Consider the following 25,599-nt stretch of genomic DNA (forward strand, 5'->3'; position numbering starts at 1 on the left):
GGAATTGTAGAATTTTGCTGGATAATTTAAGGACAATGTGACAGTTTCCTGGGGGAACATTATTGAAAGAAGTCATAGATGCTGTTCCACAACCATAAAGGTGTAAGTAGATGTATTTTTTCATCCAGTCCTTCCCTTGCTACATATTTCCATGGTTGTTCTTTTAATTCTAATAATTCTTCTAGGTTGATATATGATCCATGGTCAGGTGAAGTGTGAACATGTTACTTATGAGAGCTGGTAAAATCATTTGAATTGTAGAATGTAGATAGAGAAATTAAGGAAGCAAGTGAGAGTCTTATGGGGAACATTGTCGGAAAAGTTTATGAAGCTGTCTCATAACCACACATGTGTAAGTAGGTGCATTTTTTCATCTTGTGTTCCGTTGCAACATATTCCCAATGGTGTTCATATCATTATTATCATTCTTCTAGGTTGAATTATGATCTATGGTCAGTTGAGGCATTAACACGGTATTCATGAGAGATGGTGAAATCAGTTGAATTATGGAATGATGGCAGGAGAATTTAAGGAAGAAGTTGGTTGCCTCATGAGGATTATTTATTAAAAAAATGGTAAGTCATGTAAGAGAATTAGAACTTGTTTCAATAATGTTAATGTGCACATTTTTCCCACCCTTTTATAGGCTACAAAATATTTTTGTAGGATTAGTTTGGGAACTGGGTAGTATTTAGTAATGGCATGAGCTAGCTTGTGTTATTTGAGAATATGATACCTTATATATTGCTATGAACAGCCTTTCATATAGCTGGCAAATGCTGAATGACATGTTAACTTTATTCTCATGTTTGGTTAATATGTGAGATTTTACAACCTGTGAAAGTTATGTAGCATGTATTGTTTCAAATAGTCTTTGTAATTCTATTTCAGGTGTACAAGGATTTTATTTGGATCTTACATCAGGGAGAATATCAGTTTATTTTAAGAAGTTGATGACTTTAAGTATGGAATTGCTGGCATTTGGTATACTTTTTATAATGGTTTTTATATGTTGTGTTTTCTAGCAGCCTGGTGCAATGGTTATTGATGAACTACTTGAAGAACAGTTATTCTTATTCCAGGATGATAATATGCATATTATAACTATCCCTCTTAATGATCAGTGCACACTCATATGACTTTAGTGAATATAGATACAGTTTTGTGATTAACTTAACCGTGGAGATTGTAGTGAATTATAATATAAGAATGTGATTATGATGAGCCTGGATGATTTATTTCTCTCTCCATCAATGCAACATTATTAGTATAGTTTGACTGCATATTGAGATGCACCATATCTTTCCTTTCGGGGTTATCTCCTGCATTTAGCTCGGTATTAATTATTTCGTTTCATTTAATACCCATTATGTCTGTACCCCACCCTGTATCTATAGTGCATTTCAACCCATAATATATCCATTAAAATTAACACATGAGCGAGGTATTCTACTGGATTTGTAAAACTACTTCCTACAATTTAACAGGCTTTATGCTTCAGTTATTTACATCCATGATTGTCTTGTCATTGTTAATTGTCTGAGTCTAATTGCTCAATTTGGAATGCATTTGCTCCGTGCAGCATTTGCTGACTTAAAATCAGTGATTGAGTTTGGAATCCATCCTATTCTAATTAATGTTCTGATGTATATTCATTTATTGCAGTTATTTGTAAAATCTTTAATGTACCTAAAGGCTCACCTGAGTGCACACTGACATCACTGTGTCAGATTATTTGCTGTGATTCTTGGAATATTTGCATGCGGATTATTCTAGTATTACATTCATTATTGGGATTGGCAATATTTACAATTTCTAACTAATTAACATAGGCCTCAACTTTAGACAATTAATAAGCATTCAATGAGAGTTTATTATTATCATATGGACATGTTATCACTTTCCTAGGTTCCTTTGTCATCTATGGTTTGGTGAATGGTGAACATGTTAGCCATGAGAGTTGTTAAATGATTTGAAGAATGGAATAACATCTGTGTTAACTATGGGAGCAAGTGAGTCTCATTCGGAACATTGTGGAAACAGTCTATGAAGATGAATGATTGGCAAGCATGAGTAAGTAGGAGCATTTTTCATTTGTCTTGCCTTTTCGAAATGTATCCAAGGATGTCCTTATAATTATTTTCTTTCTTCTAGGTTGATCTGTCTTCAATGGTGGAGCAAATGAGATACCCATCAGGGACATTGCTTTAGGAAAATCTTAGTATTTTTGACCTGTGGGGATGGTGAAGTCTGATTATCTTTGGTAACGTTGGTGAAGTAAGTTTGATAAGCTGTCTCTAATCTGTCTCTTAAGTTAGATAAAATCAGGGCAAAGCTGTTATAATGCAAGTATATAATGCAATGCAAATTATAATGCAATGCTGGTATATGCTATTGGAGTATATGAGGCCTTATGCATTGCTGTGAACTTGTCATTTTGCAGGCATATGGTAATGGTGAATGGCATTTCAACTTTATTTTACATATTTGGATAATGTGTGAGACTACTGCAATCTGCAATCCTTGGAAATTATGTAATATGTACTGTTTCCGATGGTCTTTTTAATTGTATTTCAGGTTTGCAAGGATTTTATTAGGATCTTACATCAGGAGGAATATCAGTATATTTAGAAGTTGATGATTTTAAGTATGGAATTGATGTTTAGTACAATCCATTTATTTTAAGATATTATTCTATGAACTACAAACACAATTACATAGTTCTGATTTTTTCGGGATCATGGTTTAAGTGTTGTTGGGTATTCTATACACTGACCTATAATGATAACTTGGATGAACATAACTTTTTCCTTTTGAATGTTGATTTCCCATGAACATACTTGTGCATCTCAAATTGAATGGTTTGTTCAATTAATTACATTGTTAACTCTTCGGTTTACTTTGTCTCATGGTATTTATATGTTATGTTTTCTAGCAGCCTGGTGCAGTGGATAATCATGAACTATTTGAAAAACTGTTCTTCTTAATCCGGGACAGGATACTATGCATTAAGTGGCAGGCTGGATTTGTAATCCTGAGGGTGATACCTGTTGTGTGGACCTTACTGCTACATTTGCCAGCATTAGCAAAATCATCATTCCTTAAAGTCTAGACATTATGGCAGTGCACCTTTAAATGGATGTTTTAAAAGCCTTAAATTATGTGCATCTGTTTTGAAATTAGTTTGATCAAATTGTACTACTATTTCAACAAAATTATATTTTATTTATTCTGGAAAAATATTCTATTGCCCATGACTTTCTGTTTTAATGATCAAACATTACTTTATATGACTGTAATTGTAAATAGTTATGTGATTTACTGAACTGTGGAGATTGTAGTGAATTTTATTATAATATAAGGATGTGATTACGATGTGCCAGCTTTTTTTATTTCTATCCAGCAATTCATCTCAATAAGTATTTTAATTGTTAATGGTCTGGGTGTAATTTGGAATGCATTTGCTCTGTGCTGAATTAAATGCAGTTGCAGTCAGATTATTTGTCATGATTCTTAGAAAATTGGTAAGCAGATGGTTCTAGTATTACATACATGATTTGGAGTAGCAATGTTAATAAATTCACAACCCTCTTAGATCAGTCATCCTATTGCTTGGTTTGGGCATTTTTCGAGAGTCGAACCAAGGTCCTCAGACTAAAATACCGCCACATAATATAATTTTAATAATTTAATTTTTATTTAATAAAATAATAAAAGTATTATCAGGTATGCTATAATTTCCTAAAACCTTGGGAGATTTCATGAATCTAACTTCATAAATGAAGGAATGAAACATGGTTCCTTGTACCTATTCACCCGGATCGCTGAAGACAATTTTTGTTGTGTGGGTTGGGGATTTTTTCAGAGTTGAACCGAGATCTTCAGGGTCGAAAACCGCCCTTATTACCTAGTATAATGTAATTAACTATGATCGTGGAAAATTCCATGCACCGGACTTCCTAATTAAGGAAGTGAGACATGGTTCCTTGTACCTATACACACGGAGCGCTGTAGAACGAATGTTTTTTTCGCTTGGCTTGTAAATTTTTCCAGAGTCGAACCGAGGTCGTCAGACTAAAAACCGCCCATGTTATCAAGTATACTATAATTTCCTATGACCTTGGGAGATTTCATGAATCTAATTTCATAAATAAAGGAATAAAACATGGTTCCTTGTACCTATGCACCCGGAGCGCTGAAGTAAGAAAATTTTTGTCGCGTGGGTTGACAATTTTTCTTGAGTCGAACCGAGGTCTTCAGTGTCAAAAACTACCCGTGTTCGCAAGTATATTATAATTATCTATGACCATGGAAAATTTCATGTACCAGACTTCCTAAATAAGGAAGCAAGACATGGTGCCTTACAACCCATGCATCCAGAGCGCTGCAGTGCGAAATTTATTTTTCCCGTGAGTTGACAATTTTTCTAGAGTCGAACCGAGGTCTTCAGTGTCAAAAACTGCCCGTGTTCGCAAGTATATTATAATCATCTATGACCATGGAAAATTTCATGTACCAGACTTCCTAAATAAGGAAGCAAGACATGGTGCCTTACAACCCATGCATCCAGAGCGCTGCAGTGCGAAATTTATTTTTCCCGTGAGTTGACAATTTTTCTAGAGTCGAACCGAGGTCTTCAGTGTCAAAAACTGCCCGTGTTCGCAAGTATATTATAATCATCTATGACCATGGAAAATTTCATGTACCAGACTTCCTAAATAAGGAAGAAAGACATGGTGCCTTACAACCCATGCATCCAGAGCGCTGCAGTGCGAAATTTATTTTTCCCGTGATTTGACAATTTTTCTAGAGTCGAACCGAGGTCTTCAGTGTCAAAACTGCCCGTGTTCGCAAGTATATTATAATCATCTATGACCATGGAAAATTTCATGTACCTGACTTCCTAAATAAGGAAGCAAGACATGGTGCCTTACAACTCATGCATCCAGAGCGCTGCAGTGCGAAATTTATTTTTCCCGTGATTTGACAATTTTTCTAGAGTCGAACCTGGGACCATAGACTCAAAATACAGACGTATCATAAATTTCCATTTTATTAACTATTTATAAAAAAAATTTCATGTCCCTGCATCGATTACGTTGTGAGATAACCGTGTTCCCTTTTACCTATGTCTCCCATTTAAATGCACGTAAAATTTGAATTCCCGCCGCGCTTGAGAATCAAGATGGCGGATTACATTGGTCAAGTGCGTGACACGACCTGGCTTTTACCGACCTTGAGTAAGGGAACAGGGTGCAAGGGAGAAAGGGATCAAGGGAATGAGTGCATACTACGTGGATTGGAAAACGGCCACTGTTTGTTTGTATTTCTCGTATTTCATATTACACATGGCTGCAGTGGTCTGGCGGCCTCAAGGCCCGGACTGTACAGTCCGGGCCTTGGGCCTAACCGAGCAGTGCTCTCCATGGGAGTGCCATTGTTGGTCAGCGCCAGAGCCTTGAACACCTTAACCATGGCAACGAATGATGGGTACTTGATATCCATTGTTGCCTCCGACGTGATTTAGTCCTTTGGACACTCATAACATTAATATAATATAAAAGGAGATATGGCTACTAAAATCATTGACCCTGTGAATAAAAAAAATATTTCGATTTTAAATTGAAATCCCACAGCTTTATGGACTTTTAAAATTTATTCCCATATATGTGAGAAATCTGGAGCTAATTAAATTCTGTTTGGAATGAAGTTGTTTTATATCAGTCATAGTTAGCGGATTGAAATTAACCACAAAAACTTTATTTTATTTGACACGTATTTAATAAATAATTGAGATTAAGGTAGCCGTGATAAGGCCATTGTTGCAAAGGACATTGATAGGCCATCTTAAAGGACAGCAGAAAAAAATGAGGATAGAGATTATTGTGTACGAATTTATCCAACAATTAAAACCAACATTTATCTTAGCAGAATCATAAGTTTCTAGTAATAAAACAAAATTGTTGACACCTGGCTCCAGTTTATGAACTGTTCGTTAACGCCAACGCCGGGTTTTTATCCACCATTTATCATCAGCTAACCCTCTTTTACGGATACCTAGCCCTTAAAATGTCGCCATTAAAAAAGGATAAGACAACCCTTGCGCTATTCCTATGTTTAATATGAATCATTACGAGTGTATAATCTGAAAAAATTACGAACAAAGTTTTCCGCTACGTGGACTCGATCAAACAATCATCACCATAACAGCAGCTCGTTAACTCCACTTGACCACCGCAGCCTTGTTTAATAATACGAGAAATACAAACCAACAATGAAAACCGGGGCAAGTACGCAGTTTCATTATCGCCATGTATATATTTGAACATGCATTGCACCCATTTCTTCCTTTCCCTTACTATATTACATTCGATTCCGGTAATACCCTCCCCTTTTTTTCCTCAATACCTGTCCAGAGTATTTATCTCTGACAATAATTCTTCATTTCGAATTCAATGACGAATTTTTTAAACCGATGCAGTGTGGACAAGGATGGCAACATGTTGGCACTAACACACCGAGCAATGAGAAGTAATGAAGTCCTGGAAGTAAGGCTGGAGAAGAAGCATTCAAAATTCGCCCATTCGCTGGGAATTGGATTGACAACAGAATTGCCAAGATTTGCATCTAACTTTCGGCATATTAACGACCCAGACGGCACAGAACCCTCCGTATCTAATTCGTATGTACATAGTACCCATTGACTAAGGGGATACTGTGCCGCTCCGTCGCTTTTCGTCAATGGATACATACCATTCGCGGCCTGTCGACGAAGCGCGTACGCAGCATGTGAATGTCCGCTACTAAGCACGTACGATTGGATACATAGCGCGCAGGAACACGGCACTCAGGCTAATCTCAATCGATTAGGTCGAAATTAGTTATATCGTAACTCGCACGATCGAAAAATGTATCGAACGCAACACAATCGATAACTACCGACCGTAGCGAGAACCTTGATACGAATGAATTGTAAGTTCTCAATAGGTAAATAACACCATATCATGAATTCTAATTACCATGAAAGACTCACGACCGACAAAGTTTTTGTCGGTTGTGAGTTTTTCATGGTAATTAGAATTCATGATATAGTATTATTTACCCATTGAGAACTTACAAAACTTACTCGGCCACTTAAATAACTCTGCGAAAAATGAGATTCTCACGGCTAATTCACGCACTACCAGCATCCAGCATTGTTAAGTGGCTCGTACTTACTTGGAAACCTTGAGATGTTAATGAGAGTAAATTCTTATTAATTTTGACACTAAATAAGACATCACATAGCCCACGAGCATTAAAAAGCTTACCCTAAAGCCTGACGAAATAAGATTTTTAAATAAAAATTGCCGATGAAACAGGATTGCTGACACATCTGCTATTAGTATGATCGAATTCATCAAAATGCAAGCAAAAATTAACGTATAGTTCAGTCTCAGCTACTAAAACTTACCCATATCAGGCGCTAAAGTATTTGAAAAATTATTTGGTATGAGTAAAAGTCCCTAGGTAACTGCAGTAAATGTATCAACCTATTAAAAATATGAAAGTCCTGCCAAATCACCAGCATAAACACTTGTAAAATAAAACATGTTATCTCTTAGATCACACCTCCGATTTTATACTTACTTTGCATGAAGTCACCACCGCAAGAAATTTTAAAGAGGCAGGAAAGAAAAAACCCACAGAAATACAATACATATATTATGTATTTTCTATTGTCAACCACAATAATATTTCCAATTTTCTCTTCTATCCCACATCTAATTTAGCGAAACAATTACTCTTATTCTCTTTCGAATAGAAAATTATTTAAAAGAGGACTGGTCGATACATACAAACTATCGTCAATACTTTCTCCGATGAACGTCCACTATCACTGCACCAACTTGCACAAATCAAATCCACATCCACAAATATGTCACTTCTGCCACAATGTCTGTCTTCTTGGCGACAGGTAACAGTGAAGCAATGGTACCTTCCTCCAATCTGGGCACCTTCCATTCAGCAAGAATTTTCTCCTCGTCTTCTCGTCCAAGGCCACAGATTACTTTCTGATATCACAATGGTGCAATGTGAAGCTCACACACCTAAAATTAATAAATAATAAAATACCATGTAACTTATTAGGTCAAATCATTTCCAATTTTTGGTATTTCTGCATGAGAAATCAAATTACTAGGCTCGTAAATATAGTAAATATTTGTATGCCTGATATTTTTATTGTTTTAAACTATAGCATAAGATAATTTGAAATGATGAAAGCCGACGTGTAATACACCATAGGGCAAGCTAAGAAGCAATATTCGATCCTATAAACTTGGCAGCTTATTCCTAGTTTCTCCTTTAACCACACGTTTACCGAATGAATTAATACAAAAAAGACAACTAAAATGCAAGAATTTTCAAAAGAATTGCTGCTACAATATTTTGAATCACCATTTTTAGTACTGAATAGCCACTTCTGACTTAAAATTACATCCAAATAATTACAGCGAGAAAGAGTACATACCTCACAGTTTTTCGTAGGGGTGAAATGTTTTCTTCTTATCGCCCAAATGCACTTCTTCTTCAACTCAGGATCTTTTGGAGAGCTAAAAACTTGAACCATATGTCCCGGAGTTTCCATTACATCCCGACAATACACACACGAAAGGCATTTCTAACAAAAATATCTCACAAACACGTTTCTGAAGCCCAGTGAATGAAATTAAAGAATAAGGGAAACTTCCACATTACCAGACACTCTATTCTTCACTAACTTAACCACAAAAATCCCTGAAATGTAGTGAGACGTGACGTAAACGACGCGATCTCCAACGGCTTGTGAAGGCATGTGATCTTTCTAGGAGGATAGGGCACGATGGCACCAGATGGCACCACCCGCGAAAGAAAATAGTCCCAGACCGAATACAGTTTTATCGATGAGATACAATTTTATCGATGCATATGAATTTGCCAGTCCTCTTGCATCTTTTTTCGTCATTAAAGGAAATAAAGAAACAAAACCTTCTAAGTAACTTCCTAAGCGCGATTTTTGTATCTTGATTGTCCACCCTCGTATTTAGGTACGAAAACTTCCTGTGCCGTCTGGGGACATTGTGTGAGTGATAAGAAGGGTAATGTAATATTTACGGCTCCTTAGTCTTTATGTTGGAAAGTACCATAAATGAATGTCCCAACCTTTCCATTTCCGGAGAGCTGTCGGATGCATGGCTATTATGAAATTAAGCATCTCATTGCCTGGAGATATTCTTCAACTTTGCAGAAACCAATCTTGGGCGCTTTATGACGGAGCAATGTTCCAAAATGGGAAGAAAACGATGGAGAGCTACGGAATTCCATTCAGTAGTTTCGCAGTACGTATTTAAAATATTTACAATAGCATTGTAATATTATATAGTAGCCTCGAACGTTTGAAGTATTAGCGGTCTATTTCGGAGCATAAAATGGCGGAAAACTACAACTGCATTGATACAGTAGACTCACGTCAATTCGAACAACGTTATTACGAATCAAATCTTTGGTCCCGACGAAAAGGCCTATCCAATCTATTATATTTTGTACCGTTTTTACGAAATTACGAACCTCAGTCCCGGTCCCTGCAGTTAAAAAATGAAATTCATTACAAAGTTCCACGGGTAAGCAACGGCATTTAGGTGGATGTACGCTACGCTAAGTTTTAATAATTGCGCCACGTTTAAGTTTTCCTCGTGTATTGTGCCCAAGAGCATCAATTATGGTTCTAATAATAATAATAATAATTTATTTCACCGATTGGCAAGAGTACAATTGCATGGCTATCTATCTGCAGTATGCAGGCAACATCATATAACAAGCTTCATTCTCGTGGAGTCATGATTACTCACCCATAACCGCTCGCAAATTGGGCGTTCAGGTAGTTCCCTTCCTACGCACATTCGATTTACGAACTTTCAGAGATACGATCATTCCAAAATTTCAAATTTCGAAATTGGCGCCTTTCGTTTGGCCGATGCGTGGCGTGGAGGAACTCGGACTTCGGGCATAAATCAAAAAACTATCATTGAATCCGTTTTGCATTCAGGAACTGTTCAGCGTTTCGTCCGTCCTTCCTTACCGTGGAGAGCGACTTTTTTTCGGCTCCGGATGCGTCGCACACCCAGCTAGATCAGTTCGTCAGAATCGTAAGTTAGCGCACAATCGTGATTCAGTGTTGCATTCTGCAGGATATCCGTAGTCCCCGATGCCTTGCATACAGTGCGGCCGGCGAGAGTTTTCGGATGACATGGAAGACGTTTGCGGTCAATCGCTGTCCCCCAAACGCACCTCACACCCTCGCCTAGTCATACAACGTTTTCACATGCATATGGAGCACCGAAATAAGCCTGAAATACCAAAACAAGTCCTTTCTTCGAATCACCTATAAACAGTAATTCTTCCTTTGGGTTCTTAACGCTCGTCGTCTCTTCTGGTTCCTTTCTTCACGGAACCCTTTTGTTTACCAGTGACGTCGGCGTTTCGCTTTCTTACCTGGCAACCTTGCCCCTACCCCAATCTAGACCTTTCCAACTCTAGGTGTATCAACTTACGAACAAGGTCTCGGAACGCATCTAGTTCGTATATCGAGGACCTACTGCATTCAGGAAGTTATCAACCCTCGATTGCGTCATGCCGCATTTTTCTATTGCGAAACTGAAACGAATATTTTTGTTTTCATATATTTGCGCGTAATTTAATCGCGTACATAAAATACTGTGTTTTTTAACGATTCCTAACAAAAACGTAAATACAAACTTCGTTATTACGAACGTCTGGTTTTCGGTCCTGCGAACTTCGTAATAACGAGAGTCTACTGTATTCATACTTAAACAAAAGGGGAATGGAATAATAAGTATGGTGAATCAACCCCCAAGAGATATTTTAAAGATTCTTGGTCCAATATGCAACAGGTCTTGGTGAGGTGCCGAGCCGGGCAAATTATTTAGTCCCTGCTCACAGTTATTACAAAGATATGCACAAAAACCCATTTTCAAACTTGTTTAAATTATTCCTTTTTGTAAAAAAATGAGAACATTGAAAATATGAAATGGTGGAACTTCACATATCAAATTTTGGAATATTTTAAAATTTATTATATTTTTATTCCGATTTAAAAAGCATTAAAATTAAAAAAATGTTTCATGTCCGAGTGCTTGAGTACAATCAAATAATTATGTGCTCGACACTCATTTAATCATGAAAAAAATCATTTAAATAGGAGTAGTAAAAAATAGTTGAAAAAAGTACCATTGTGTTTCGTGTAAAATATTTAATCCTCAAGGTATGCACTGCATTAGTGACACGTTTTCTAAGCAAATATCCCTAAATGCACTAGAGTACATGACAATTCTTAAATTTATGTTTCTTGGTTACCATAGTTCTTTTACCCTTACTTGGTTACCAGTTGCCTAGTGAGGTTTGGATGAAAATTTTTTCTGATGGCACACCCAATACCAATATTAGCATGGTTTTGGTGTGAAGGCTTCCGCCGTGCGCTGGTAATGTAGGCTGCATTTTCTGGGTTTCACCACGTCGTAGTTGCGTTGGTGACAACAGTTTCTCCTGCATTCTTCAGGAAAACCACTTTGACCTGAAGATGCCTGCTGGTCGTCTTCAGGCATCTTCAGGTCGAAGTGGTTTTCCTGAAGAATGCAGGAGAAACTGTTGTCACCAACGCAACCACGACGCGGTGAAACCCGGAAAATGCAGCCTCCATTAGCATGGTTTACTGTTCTCATCAATTTATTATGAGATACATATTTCTCATCAACAGCTGAGTTTTCCTTTCTTTGTCACCATAGTTGTTTTCGCCTAATTTTATAAAACAGAATAGCTATTTAAGGTAGTAATAGGGTAAGTTTATCAAAGCTTTTGCAAGGAAGGCTTAGGGAAGAAGTAGGAAATATCTTTTGAGTCAAGGTGTATAGAAATGGGTAATGAAAGCATTAGTAATGGCCTAAGGGCGACGACTGTTTATCCAGCCATCCGTCATATGTAATGGTACAGGAAGTGCTAGCATGCTAGTAAGGAGATACTACTTCTGACTTAAAGACACCAGCAGGATGGCTGAAGAAACCATAGTTGCTTTTGGACAACACCATGCTGAGGAACGCCTGAAAGTTTTTACTAGTGTGGAGATAGACCGTGGAAACCTCATATCCAATTTGGGTAATGAAAGGTCTGAATTGGAGCGCAGCACTTAGGATAGACAATGAGGAAAAGCACAGGAGGTATTTGTGGGTGAATGTGGAATGGAGCAGAGAAGAGAAGGAGCAAGAGAGTGTTGTTGATGAGGTGATTGAGGGAGAGGGTCAGATCAGAGCTGGAATTAAGCTATACAAACAATAAGGGATTATAGAGCAAATACAAACAATAATACATAGACCAAAGCTACCTATATATGTACATGGATTATAGAGCGTACCCGCTTTGCATTATTAGTTTAAATCAAAATAACAAATAAGAAATCATGAGGAATTAAGGTTTTTCGATCCAAATGATAAAATTGATGGTAATTAATTGGTAACTGTGGAAGAGTATGGCACCACGGAAAAAAGAAAACGAATTTAAAAAGAGCACCTCTTTTAATTCTCGGTTTAAAAATAATTCTCTTCAGTGATTTTACGAATGCTTTTGCCGTACTTAATGATTTTTTCACCTGTCCTTTCACTTTAGTCGCCATAATGTTTAGTGACTTTGACCAGTTTTCAACAGTCAACTTTCTTAACAAAAATGACATCATTTACATACCTCATCCTTGTTCATGTGTAATTTATTCATGTCTGTTTATATTCAGGAAGGGACCCGATTTGGAGTGATGAGAAGCAACACAGGCAGCCTGCATTACTTCATCAACGGAGAGGATCAAGGACCAGCTGCCTCCAACGTACCTTACCCTGTCTATGGAGTGGTGGAGCTTCGTGGTCATGCGCTCATCATGACCATTGTCAACAGCTGAGTGACATCCAAGCAAAATTCTTAAGCGTTCAGTCCATGTCGCAGCAAAATTATGAGTGTGGAATTACTTTGTGTAATCTTAGATTAAATAGACATGTAGATGTCTGCACAGTGGAAAAAAACTGAATATGATTGTGTCCGAAGAAAAGGAAATCCAACTGTTAATTTAAGTGGGAAAGAAAAATATCTCTGGAACAGAATTTTAGATTGACTGAGGCAATTATCATTGGGGAAGAGCACCGGCCAAGCAATGGCTAAGACATCAACGGACTAGCCCTAGCCTCCTTTTCTTCCTCCTTGTTCATGATTCCCAAAGACAACCAATAAACCTAGGCTATCAATGTTTGAGCCCTCTATGGTTCAATAACTATTCTCATCCCCATTGATGATTCCCTGAGTCAATCGAAAAGCCGGCTTCGTAGATATTTTTCTTTTCATCTTTAATTAGCATTTGGTTTTCCATTTCTTCGGACATATTCACTCCAATTAGTAACACAACACATATAATTATGCAATTTTGATGGTACTTAAACCAACTAAATTGTCAATAAAATAGCGGTGAATTCTTCTTGGGTTTCCATCCGGGTGAGGTTTCAATAGAATCCTTTTCTATCGTCATCAGGGCCGATGATGCCAGTAGGAAAGTGCCAGGTTTATATATCCTCGGTCGTTATGTTGGGTCGTTCTGATTGGCGGAGAAAGAGTGCGCTTTTCCCGCCACTTTCAAAATCGGGTTCCATGCCTTACTTAAGTTGAAACCCTCATCTCTGTTGAAGTTTTTATTGGAGAGTCGTATTTCAATTGCCTCCTTGGTGAGGCGATCCCAGTAGCCGCTGGAGTGGCAGAGCATTTTGGTGTTTTCCCAGCGAATCGCGTGGTCGAGATTGATGGCGTGCTCCGCTACCGCCGATTTCGATGGTTGGCACAGCCAGAGATGACGCTAATGCTCTTTGATTAGGGTCTCGATCGTTCTTCCCGTTTCACCGATATACTCCTCACCACACTCGCATGGTATGCTGTAGACACCAGGCAATTTCAGTCCTGCAGGGTCTTTGGCACGGACTACGACTTGTCTTAGTTTTTTGTGAGGCAGATGCACTGTCCGTATGTTGTGTTTATGAAGAATGCGCGAAATCTTGCCGGATACCGTAGAGACGTACGGCAGGTATGCGTTGGCCACCGGTTTCCGCTCTTCTTCATGTGTCTTCCTTTTTCCTTCAAAGGCCCTTTTCAGGGCCATGGAGATTTCTCTCGAGCTCTAACCATTTCCACGGAATGTCTTCTTCAGATGCCCGAGTTCTGCAGGAAGGCTTTGTTGGTCGGAAATGACTTTGGCTCTATGTAATAAAGATGAAAGAACCGCTGATCGTTGTGCTGGATGGTGGTGACTTCTTGCGTTTAAGTATAAGTCGGTGTGAGTCGACTTTCTATAAACCTTATGGCTCAAACTCCCATCTTCTTTCCTTTGCACCAATATGTCAAGGAATGGCAATCTTCCTTCTTTCTCCGATTCCATGGTGAATTGGATGCTCGGATGTCGGCTGTTCATGTGGTCCAAAAAAGGCTTCAGGGTGTCAACCCCATGTGGCCAGATGACAAAGGTATCGTCCACGTAGCGATAAAAGTATTTAGGCCGGAGGGGAGCCGAGTTGAGCTTATGCTCCTCAAAATCTTCCATGAAGAAATTGGCAATGGCCGGAGAAAGTGGGGATCCCATGGCCACGCCGTCCTTCTGTTCATAGTAACAGTTGTTGAAGGTGAAGTAAGTCGAAGTAAGCACGTGGTGAAAGAGCTTCACTGTGTTGGCGCCGGGAAAAAGTAAAATCTGTCAATAAAATAGTTATTTCAATGGAACAATTTCTTTTACTTTAGTAATTAATGGTTTTGGGTAGACATAGCGATATTAAAAAATTAGCCTTTAACAAACCTTAAAATTTATGCTATTCTAATCCTATCACCTCTCCTTGTTTTTGAGTCCTAAGTTAAACTGAAATAAAAATTTTCAATGCAAAAAACAACTTGTATACAATTCACTAAAATTTGGAATTGAAGAAGCAAAACAGGGTGCACGTTTCAGGTTAGCCACGACCGTATTCATTCTTTTATATGCTCATTGTATTCATATCTGTTGAACCTTTGCCATAATTCATAATTTTTAATACTTTTTTGAATATTGAAATTATAATTCTTAAATTACTCCTGCTCATCCCTATTGGTAAATTCTTATCAGAAATTGGACACATTTCTTAAAAGAAAATTTCTTATAAAAATTTTTCTATAAGAAAATTTACTATCAGAAATTGGGCATTTTTGTTATAAGAAAATTTCTTATAACTATCAATTACAAAATGACAAATTGAATGAAATTGACTCTTTTTATAAGAAATTCTTTTTAAAAGAATTGAGTCTTTTTATAAGAAATTTTCTGATGGAAATATTTATTATTCATATCATATCATCATGGTTTAAAGGCTTACGCAAACTTCTATAAAAAGCTACATAAGATTTACATCCCTAATGAGAGTACAAAGTTAGCATTCCCACATAGCACAAAATATCTTCTAGATATCTAGAAAATATCTTCAATGTCTTGGATATTTTAAATATCTGCTAGATGTCTAGAAAATATCTTCAATGTCTTGGATACTTTAAATAATATATCCTACTTTATCATGCCTAGGATATTCTTGTGTTGCACAGTAGGGACCAGGGAGTTCGGACCTCCCCTACCCCCCTTGAAATATGTATTAAGGCTGTTTTACACGGTATACACAATTGCACAATCTGACGTACGTGCGAAGGCACAATCAAAATTGCGTCATGTAAAGTGATGAATTGCTAGAACACATGCAAGAATGCGGCAAATTAGCCCCTGTTCTAATTCCGTTCATGCATTCGTGCAATTCCAAGCCATTTTAGAAATTAATGCAGCTCTAACCTGCGCAATTCCGTGCCCCGTTTAAAACGGCCTTTAAAACATGTTTACTTTGCTTCATAAAAGAAAAAAAATTCATTGATTTTTAAATTTGGAGTGGGGGGGGTCCAGGAGTCCGGACCCTCCCTGAAAAATAAAACCACATTTACTTTGCTTCTTAAAAGAAAAAAAATGAAAAATCATCAATATTTATATTTGGATGGGGGGGGTCCTTCCACCCCCTCTCCCCCTGAAATCCAAAATATAAAAACATTCACTTGCCTCCTAAAAGGAAAAATTGAAAAAAATCATCAAGTTTTATATTTCGGGGGGGTCCAGTGGGTTTGGACCCCCCCCAAAATATAAAAACACATTTCTTGCCTTATTAAAGAAAATAAATTTTAAATTTGGGTGGGGGGGAATTGGGGAGAAACGGGACCCCCCCAGACCCACCCACTCGCTATTCCACTGATTGAGACTCTGTAATACACAAAATAAAACAATCATAATGATAAACTGTGTTGAAATTCTGGCCTAATTTTAAACCATCTGGGGGGGGGGGGGGGGGGCATTGGGTCATGCCCCTTTGGTCCCCCATAAATCCTCCTACGTTGGCTGGGATCATTAGCGAATCATTTACCCTGAATTTTCCCAATGGATCCAATTTGAATATGAATGTCTAGAAAATATCTTCTCAAAGATATCTTGTAGATCTCGGGAAAGCGGACATTCAGATATTTACAAAATATCTAGAAGATATTACAAGATATTTTCTAAACATATGCTGAAGACATTCTAGATATTTTCTAGACATCTAGAAGATATTTTGTGCTATGTGGGTTTTACCTAACTAAATCCAAATGTAGACTCTGGCATACAGCAAACCTAATGATTTCCAATGAACCAAATGTAGATGTCTATCATTAGTGTACTTCAAGCAAGGACATATAAGCTCTGTAAAGTTCACCTAACTGGCCAGACAAGACGAGATACCATAGAGGTCCTTCAGAGCATGGGTTCTGTATAGGGTTAACTAAAGAAACTAAAACTAATTACTAGGGCTAAAAGAAACTAAAATCAATGAAACCAACGATAGCCTAGAATGATGGACTGATAATAGAATATGACGTTGACAATCACTATGCAATGAAAGATACAGGAATTGCAATATTGAACATGCTTTAACCTGGAAAATTGAAGAAGCAAATGAAATAAAATTACATAAATAAACAAAGTAAAATGGAATTTGATGCCATTTGGAGAAAAGGATATGTAGAATATGGCTAACAATAAGTGCAAGATTTAGGGAAATTAATAGGAATCACAGAAAAACTGATCGAGAATAATAGTTGATGTATTTTCCGTAAAATAATAATTGTGCCGATGTTATTTAGGTTTACTCATACAACTTGTTTGAGGACAACAGTTTCGCTGGCTATCCTGCCAGCGTCTTCAGGTCGAAGGTGTCACCTGTTGGTTTCTGCCTCGCATATATATACTGTGTAGGCTGGGTGAGAGCCACACTGTGATTGGCTGTCTGACTGGGCCCTTCTCTCTAGAGATAATGAGACCTCTTACCATTCAATAGTGAATGACAAACATATAAAAGCAATCCCTAGCAACCTAACAACCTAACAACCATACAAAGTTTCCATGTGAACCGTATCCTGCAACGTATGCAATATCGTAATCAATCGTATAGTACTATACATCGTGGTTATTCATGGCCCACATGGACAATTTCAAGTCAACAATTTTTCGTGTGCTCTCGGGGATATATATACTAACAAGTTGCATAAATAGAAGCCTCCACTTCTTGGAACCGTTTATGTCAAATACCATACTGAAAACGCCGGAAAATTAGCAGAACATTACTTGACAAAGAGTTATACATAATTTCCAAAAATAATCTTTGTGGTGTATTTGTATTGAGTGATGTGGCATTCCCTGTTTGGAGTGAGGGGGAAGCGTTGTGTGGCCACATATTGGCCGGATGTATGTGATCGTGTGTTGTAGAATAAATAGTGAAAATCCCGAGACATCTGCATGTTTATTTTAATGTACTTACCGCGGGTGTAAACATAACACTCCTATATAGAATTCCTTAAATAATTATCAGTTGCCAACATAAGCTATGGTAACTTGAACGCCTGCCTGATAAAAACCTGAAAGGTATGCGACCCGCACAACATTCTTGTAGAATTCTACAAGAAATGCAGAGTTCTTATAAGAATTTCTGTAAGACATTATAGAATCCTATAAGAATTTCAGTTAGACTTATAGAATGGTATAAGTCTTATAGAATTCTAGAAGTGTTACAGGATTCTTATAGGATTTTTTAAGAATATCTGTAAGACTTATAAGAAATATCCAATAGGGTTGTCGCAATGCAAACACATATGTGTAGCCTTGATGTCTTGGTTATATGCAACCCTCAACACTCTCGTAAAATAAGTGTAGTCCGTATCACAGGCGTCAAAAAGTGCAATGAGAGACAACCCGCTATTACACGCATGTACGCACATTTTTGCAGCCTTAGGGTGAAAACAAAATCACAGATTATCGACATGCCACTGGGCTGACCTGTGTTTCTTAAATGCTGCTATAAGCTATAAACTGCCAAATGCCATGAACTTCAAGACATACTTTGGAAATAAAATAAAGTAGTATGATCCTGAGTTCTTCATGGCAAATGTGGTAAATATGAGACGTATGTCAGTATCACAGCTCCCCCATCGCACTTTTGATCAAATCAACAATTTCAACAGGGACAACGGCATTAAAATTAGCCATACTTGGCAACCAGTAATCAGCAAAAACAATCAACAACCTACTCCTCCAACCTCCTGCTCCCCTCCCCACACCACCTTTAGAGACATCTATATACGAATTTAAATTCCCACCTCTTCAGAATCCCTTGAGAAAGCCACCTGCATCCGTTGGGAAACATTGGGGCCACCCAAAAATTGATGCGGCAACATAGCCCAAAAGTTTTTATTTAACATGATGAGTGCCCGCGAAAGTTTTAATGAAGAATTTATAACATTCAATTAAATATTTGATGAAATTGAATTGAATTTGTTACTATCCCTATGTAAAAAATCTATATGCAATAAAATCAAAAGCAAAGTGTACCAAAAATCATTAATTTTTAATACCTATAGGTACTATCTTTTCGAGATATAAAAGACACTAAAACTAATGTCAGTATGATATATGTGCATCCAAACCTGCAATGTTATACTGTATATGATGTATGGCTTCATTCAAATGAAAATTAACAGAAGCAGTATTTCAATTGGTGGAAAAAAGCTATAAATTCTCATTCAGTGAAATTGTAGCAGATATAGAGATAAAACTAGTAATTTTAACTCTGGGGTCACTTTTGATGATATTTGAGAAATATGTGCAAATATAATGTCTCACCTTTGCTAAACAGTAAATTATATCTTACCTGACCATTATGGCAGGAGTAGAATGGAGAATTAATTCAAACTATACTCTATTCACTTTATGTTGGCACGTGACCTTTCGTGGGAGCCCAAACTCTCTCAGAGGGCTTTGCTAATGGGGTGGGGTTAGTACCGAGAGAGAGAGAGAGAAGGAGGGAACTTTATGTTGCCAAATTGTAATGGTACGGCCCGCCACCTCAAAGTCACGGGTCGCACGCTTTGAATTGCGTGGGTTCTTGCCCTTGATGTCGGGAAGCAAATAATCACACACCATTATTTTAATTTTTTAACCCAAAGTTCATTTCCCTTTAAAATCCCAGTCACCCAATCAACTCAATGAATATACATAAAGTAATGATGAATTTGTGCGTCTAGAATAGCCAAAATGTAGGATATAACCAATAGTCTCTGGAAGGAGATGGGCTGCTGGTGATGGCACGAGTGGATAGCGAGGCGCTTTGGTCGCACGGGCCATACGGCTCGCACTTCGACTCCAACTGACGGCTGCATTGTGACTGACCACTGGTGAGTCTACTGGTGACTGAGTAACCGAGTCCAGTGAGGGAGTGTGTGTCAATAGCATCTCCACTATGCCATTTTATATAACGAAGTGGAACCAGGATGTTTTCATCAAAGAGGAAGGTTAGGTGTTCTTGAAACTGAAAAGGAACAAATCCCGAGGCATAGCTTGTCATAGCTGCTATTCTGAGACTTCACACAACAACATGTTTATGCATATTTTGGAAATGGAAATCTTCCATTTCCGGATCACTATAAAATATACATAGCCGCCCTATTTTGTCACTGAAAACATGCGAGTCATGGGCGGCCACAAATATTTTGGCCCCAGCAAAGATGCAATATACTTACTCATTTGGAAGGTAATGAGGATAATCCTTTGATAGTCCATGAAATTGTCAGCTACCATAACACTGAATGAGGCACCGCTGGTGAAAGGCATAGAGGATATATGAAATACTTTTATAGAATGGACATGTTCCAGACATTTAGTAGATATAGGCTGCTATTATGGATGGAATAGCATCATGCTATTCTTCATTATTGCAACCGATGTTGCTATAATATAGCGTATTGCAACGCCTATGCTATTTGGTATTACGAACGGTTGCAATTCGGGTTTTTACTACACCGGAAGACGTAATTCTCAGAATAGCATAGGCCCGTTGCTATTTACTATTATGAACGGCGAATTGCAACCGGTAGGCTTGCTATAATATTACGCGGTCTTCGATGCCGAGCAATTCGGTATTGCAACCAGAAAACGTGCGCATTGCGATGTCGAATTGTTTTTCTGAGGTTAAAGTAACCTAATCAAGCATTGAAAAATGGAATAATAGCCAAAAATAAAATGATATCAGCTTTATTTTAATTAAATAATAGTAGCATAAGTGATGAATATTTAACTAGTTAAGTGATTTGGTTAGGAATTAACATTCGAGCTTAATATATGAAGCACAAGCTTGCTTCATCGACAGTACGAAAACAATAACAATTAATGCAAAGAATTACTACCATTAGCCCAAATTTTACGTGTTTTATTCATATTTACTAGTCATAATTTTATTTCATCACTTGACTTGCTACTAAAAATATCCTCAATGTAGGCTATCAGGTCGATTCTTGAAAAATTTCAAGCTTGTGTTAACACACTAACTCGCCAAATATATTAATAGTTATAGCTTTCAATGAAAACCATATATTACCATAATAATACCATATACTTTGATCAGCCGTTCATTTCCTCAATTGGACAGTATATACAAATACATGCAACGAGTCGAAATTGTTTTCCCCACTATTCGCTGCCTTCTACAATTAAAACTAAAAATTTACTAAATTATAAACACGGGCAGTCGACTTGAATTACTTGCTTGAAAACAAAGGATTTCTCCGAACACCAATAAAGTTTCCGAACAAATATGATTCACCACAAACGTTTAATGGAATATCCATGCACTACATCATTAATGCAATATATATCATGTGGAATTGAATACAAATTGTTTCCTCTATAGACAAGTAAGTTATTCACACAGTTAAGTTGCAGTTTATCGGCACAGTTCAGGGTGTATCAAAAATTTCAGTGAGCACATAATAAAATCAGCTGATACGAAAACAATGATAACTGACACAACAGCACTTTCCACACGATTCACTATTGCTAGATTCACTTTTTCACAGCTGTTCCATCCATCCTCAAATTCACCATCACCTCCCTCTGCTTTTTCCAAATATGCAGCTGAAATATCGATACTATTCCATCATAATACATGAAAGCACAGCTGTGACGTTGCCACCTACTTCATTTCCTAAACAGAGAATGAACCCTGAAATTAGGGAGTCATATAATATATAGATAACATTAGAAACGAAAGCTTCTAGTTCATACAGTAAAACGATATCGTCACGAGCAATACAATAAAAGTTGATAGATATTAATTCTGATATGCAACAAACAGACTTCGAAGCCTAACATATTTACGAAGAAAATCAAACATATTTAGCTTTCAATGATTATTTCGCATAGCATATATCTCACGGTAAAGGACCGATCGGATATAGGTAAATCATTGAATATTTATGTCCGATAAATCATCATTATAACAACGAAATTATGACCTAACCCACCTGTCTGAAGCCATTGGGAAATTATCACAACCACAACAAACAGCTGATTTCTTAAATGAGATTTTCAAAGCGTATTATATATTTCCAAGGTTTAATATAATTTTTAAATGTAAATAAAGCAATTATTTATAATTTCAAGTCAATATTCCGTAAAATACAGAAAAATATATAAAATATCTTCTCCCTCATTGGTTACGCAAACTGTTCAGAAAGTTTTTCATACGGGAAGAGGCGGAGCTTCCAAATAGCTCGCGCAAGAAATAGCATGCTGCTATTCCGAACAAAATTATTACTACGCTTCATTCATAATACGGGGTCGTTGCTATAATGACCCGCAGAATAGCGTATGCTATTTTTTGCAACGCTTATCCATAATAGCAGCCATAGGCTGCTATTCTGGATGGAATAGCATTATGCTATTCTCCGATATTGCAACCGATGTTGCTATAATATAGCGTATTGCAACGCCTATGCTATTTGGTATTCAGAACGGTTGCAATTCGTGTTTTTACTACACCGGAAGACGTAATTCTCAGAATAGCATAGGCCCGTAGCAATTCACTATTCTGAACGGCGAATTGCAACCGGTAGGCTTGCTATAATATTACGCGGTCTTCGAGGCCGACCTATTCGGTATTGCAACCCAGAAAACGTGCGCATTGCGATGTCGAATTGTTTTTCTGAGGTTAAAGTAACATAATCAAGTATTGAAAAATGGAATAATAGCCAAAAATAAAATGATATCAGCTTTATTTTAATTAAATAATAGAAGCATAAGTGATGAATATTTAACTAGTTAAGTGAATTGGTTAGAAATTAACATTCGAGCTTAATATATGAAGCACAAGCTTGCTTCATCGAGAATTACTACGATTAGACCAAATTTTCCGTGTTTTATTCATATTTACAACTCATAATTTTATTTCATCACTTGACTTGCTACTAAAAATATCCTCAATGTAGGCTATCAGGTCGATTCTTGAAAATTTTCAAGCTTGTGTTAACACACTAACTCGCCAAATATAATAACAGTTATAGCTTTCAATGAAAACCATATATTACCATAATAATACCATATACTTTGATCAGCCGTTCATTTCCTCAATTGGACAGTATATACAAATACATGCAACGAGTCGAAATTGTTTTCCCCACTATTCGCTACCTTCTACAATTAAAACTTAAAATTTACTAAATTATAACGGGCAGTCGACTTGAAATCAAAGGATTTCTCCGAACACCAATAAAGTTTCCGAACAAATATGATTCACCACAAACGTTTAATGGAATATTCATGTACATCATAAACGCAATATATATCATGTGGAATTCAATACAAATTGTTTCCTCTATAGCCAAGCAAGTTATTCACACAATTAATTTTCAGTATATCGGCACAGTTCAGGGTCTATAAAAAATTTCAACGAGCACATTAAAATCAGCTGATACGAAAACAATGATAACTGACACAACAGCACTTTCCACACGATTCACTATTGCTAGATTCACTTTTTCACAGCTGTTCCATCATCCTCAAATTCACCATCACCTCCCTCTGCTTTTTCCAAATCTGCAGCTGAAATATCGATACTATTCCATCGTAATACATGAAAGCACAGCTGTGACGTTGCCACCTACTTCAGTTCCTAAACAGAGATTGAATACTGAAATTAGGGAGTCATATAATATAAAGTTGGTATTAAAAACGAAAGCTTCTAGTACATACAATAAAGCTATATCGTCACGATCAAAGCAATAAAAGTTGGTACATATTTATTTTGACATGCAACGAACAGACAGACTTCGAAGCCTAAGACAATTACGAAGAAAATCCAACATATTTAGCTTTCAATGATTATTTCGCATAACATATATCTCACGATAAAGGACCGATCGGATATAGGTAAATGATTCAATATATATGCCCGATAAATCATCATTATAACAGTAAAATTATGACCTAACCCACCTGTCTGAAGCCATTGTGATATCAAAACAACAACAATCAGCTGATTTCATAAACAATATTTTCAAAGCGTATTATATAAATCCACGGTTTAATATAATTTTTAAATGCAAATGAAGCAATTATTTTTAATTGCAAGTCAATATTCCATAAAATACAGAAAAATATATAAAATATCTTCTCCCTCATTGGTTGCGCAAACTGTTCAGAAAATTTTTCATACGGGAAGGGGCGGAGCTTCCAAATAGCTCACGCAAGAAATAGCATGCTGCTATTCCGAACAAAATTATTACTACACGTCATTCTGAATACGGGGTCGTTGCAATAATGACCCGCAGAATAGCATATGCTATTTTTTGCAACGCTTATCCAGAATAGCAGCCATAAAGCTTTCGTAGCTTTGAATCGTTTTTATAAAACTTTTCCAGAACAAACACCTCTTAATTTCGGGATTGAAAAATAACGACCGTGAGAATGAAACTTATTTATAACACCAAATATAATATGAATTTTTATCTCAGAATTTCAACTTGTTGATGACAATTTTCAAATTTTGAGTCTCCACTTCCGATGGATTTGCAGTAATTTCGAAGGTAAGAATTTTGAATTTTGCCGCGTTTCTTAAAAAGTTGCCTTACGCTTTCCCGCAGGGTCACATTTTCATCGGATTCTCAAATAGGCCCAAGAGGTTAGCTCGACAGACATACATATGGTTTGCAAAGAATGTGGTAATTTCCTTCGGTAATTGCTCTTTGAGAGGGTTATTTGATGTGATGAAGCGGTCGTAGATTACTGATCACACGGTGGAACTTTTACGCTCAGCAGTTTTTAGTCTGATGTTATAACTACGTAATCCACCTGCAAAAATCCGAGGATGTGCGTTCGAAACTTATAACTTAGAATTGTTTAGTGAAATGTTGCGGCGTCTCTTGGGACTGCTTTTAGCATTTATTTTTTTCCAAGATTCAAATGATGATAGCGGCCTAAGTATTTGAACAAGAAGATCGAAAATGCTCGAGCTCCATGACTGCGTCTGGCTGTGATATTTAAAATGAAGTTGGAGAATATTCTTTGAAACTTACAATAAATGGTATGTACTCCATTTTATACCTTGCGTTATTTTTCTTATCAACTATTGTCACTTGACGTGGGCATTACCTGTTCTGGGTCTTTGTGTGTATAAATAATTTCTTGCCTTGAATTCAAATTCTATGTCTTTTTACTTTGATGTGGAATTGTTTGCTCATGTTTGTAACTGTACATCTAAATACTTAGTCATGCCCGTGATAAAGTATGCCATATTTACCTGTAGAATTATTTCCATATCAAAAATAACTACTGCAGTACTACAGTCATGACTGTCCACCATTCATCATTTGCTGTTGCATTACTGTAGAATCACGTCAAAGCGACAGTGATTCAATGCCTGCGAGAGGTGATGAGTCCAAGTACGATTTTGTAATGACAGCCATTGGAAACGCAAAAGCAATCGCGGCGGCATTACGAAATTACTTATATCGTTTTACACTTTAGACCATCATGTAGCTTAACTTACTCTTCCTGCTATTAGTCGGTTTTGTGGATGCGTTACCTCATTATTTTGCATGATATCGATGTAATTAATATTATTGTTTAGTCAT

The 25,599-nt window shown here is 37.1% G+C and overlaps 1 protein-coding gene and 1 long non-coding RNA gene across 9 annotated transcripts in view; both read left to right on the plus strand.

Moving 5' to 3' along the window:
• Positions 1 to 539: 539 nt before the first annotated feature.
• On the plus strand, positions 540 to 3,038 carry LOC124163525. Of its 7 annotated transcripts, none has more exons than XR_006865790.1 (3): positions 540 to 575; positions 1,909 to 2,073; positions 2,155 to 2,451. It is a non-coding gene; the product is annotated as an uncharacterized LOC124163525 (long non-coding RNA). The 7 variants fall into 7 exon arrangements; XR_006865786.1 differs by lacking the exon at positions 540 to 575 and adding an exon at positions 923 to 963; XR_006865788.1 differs by lacking the exon at positions 540 to 575 and adding an exon at positions 944 to 984.
• Positions 3,039 to 24,622: 21,584 nt separating this feature from the next.
• Positions 24,623 to 25,599, plus strand: part of LOC124163190 — a 74,515-nt gene continuing 73,538 nt past the window's right edge. For both annotated transcript variants that reach the window (XM_046539924.1, XM_046539925.1), the window contains exon 1: positions 24,623 to 25,049. In XM_046539924.1, the coding sequence (XP_046395880.1) occupies positions 25,047 to 25,049 (3 nt within the window). In that variant the 5' untranslated portion in view covers positions 24,623 to 25,046. The remainder of the gene's footprint in view (positions 25,050 to 25,599) is intronic.

This window comes from Ischnura elegans, chromosome 8, assembly GCF_921293095.1.
Source record: "Ischnura elegans chromosome 8, ioIscEleg1.1, whole genome shotgun sequence".
Taxonomy (NCBI): Eukaryota; Metazoa; Arthropoda; class Insecta; order Odonata; family Coenagrionidae; genus Ischnura; species Ischnura elegans.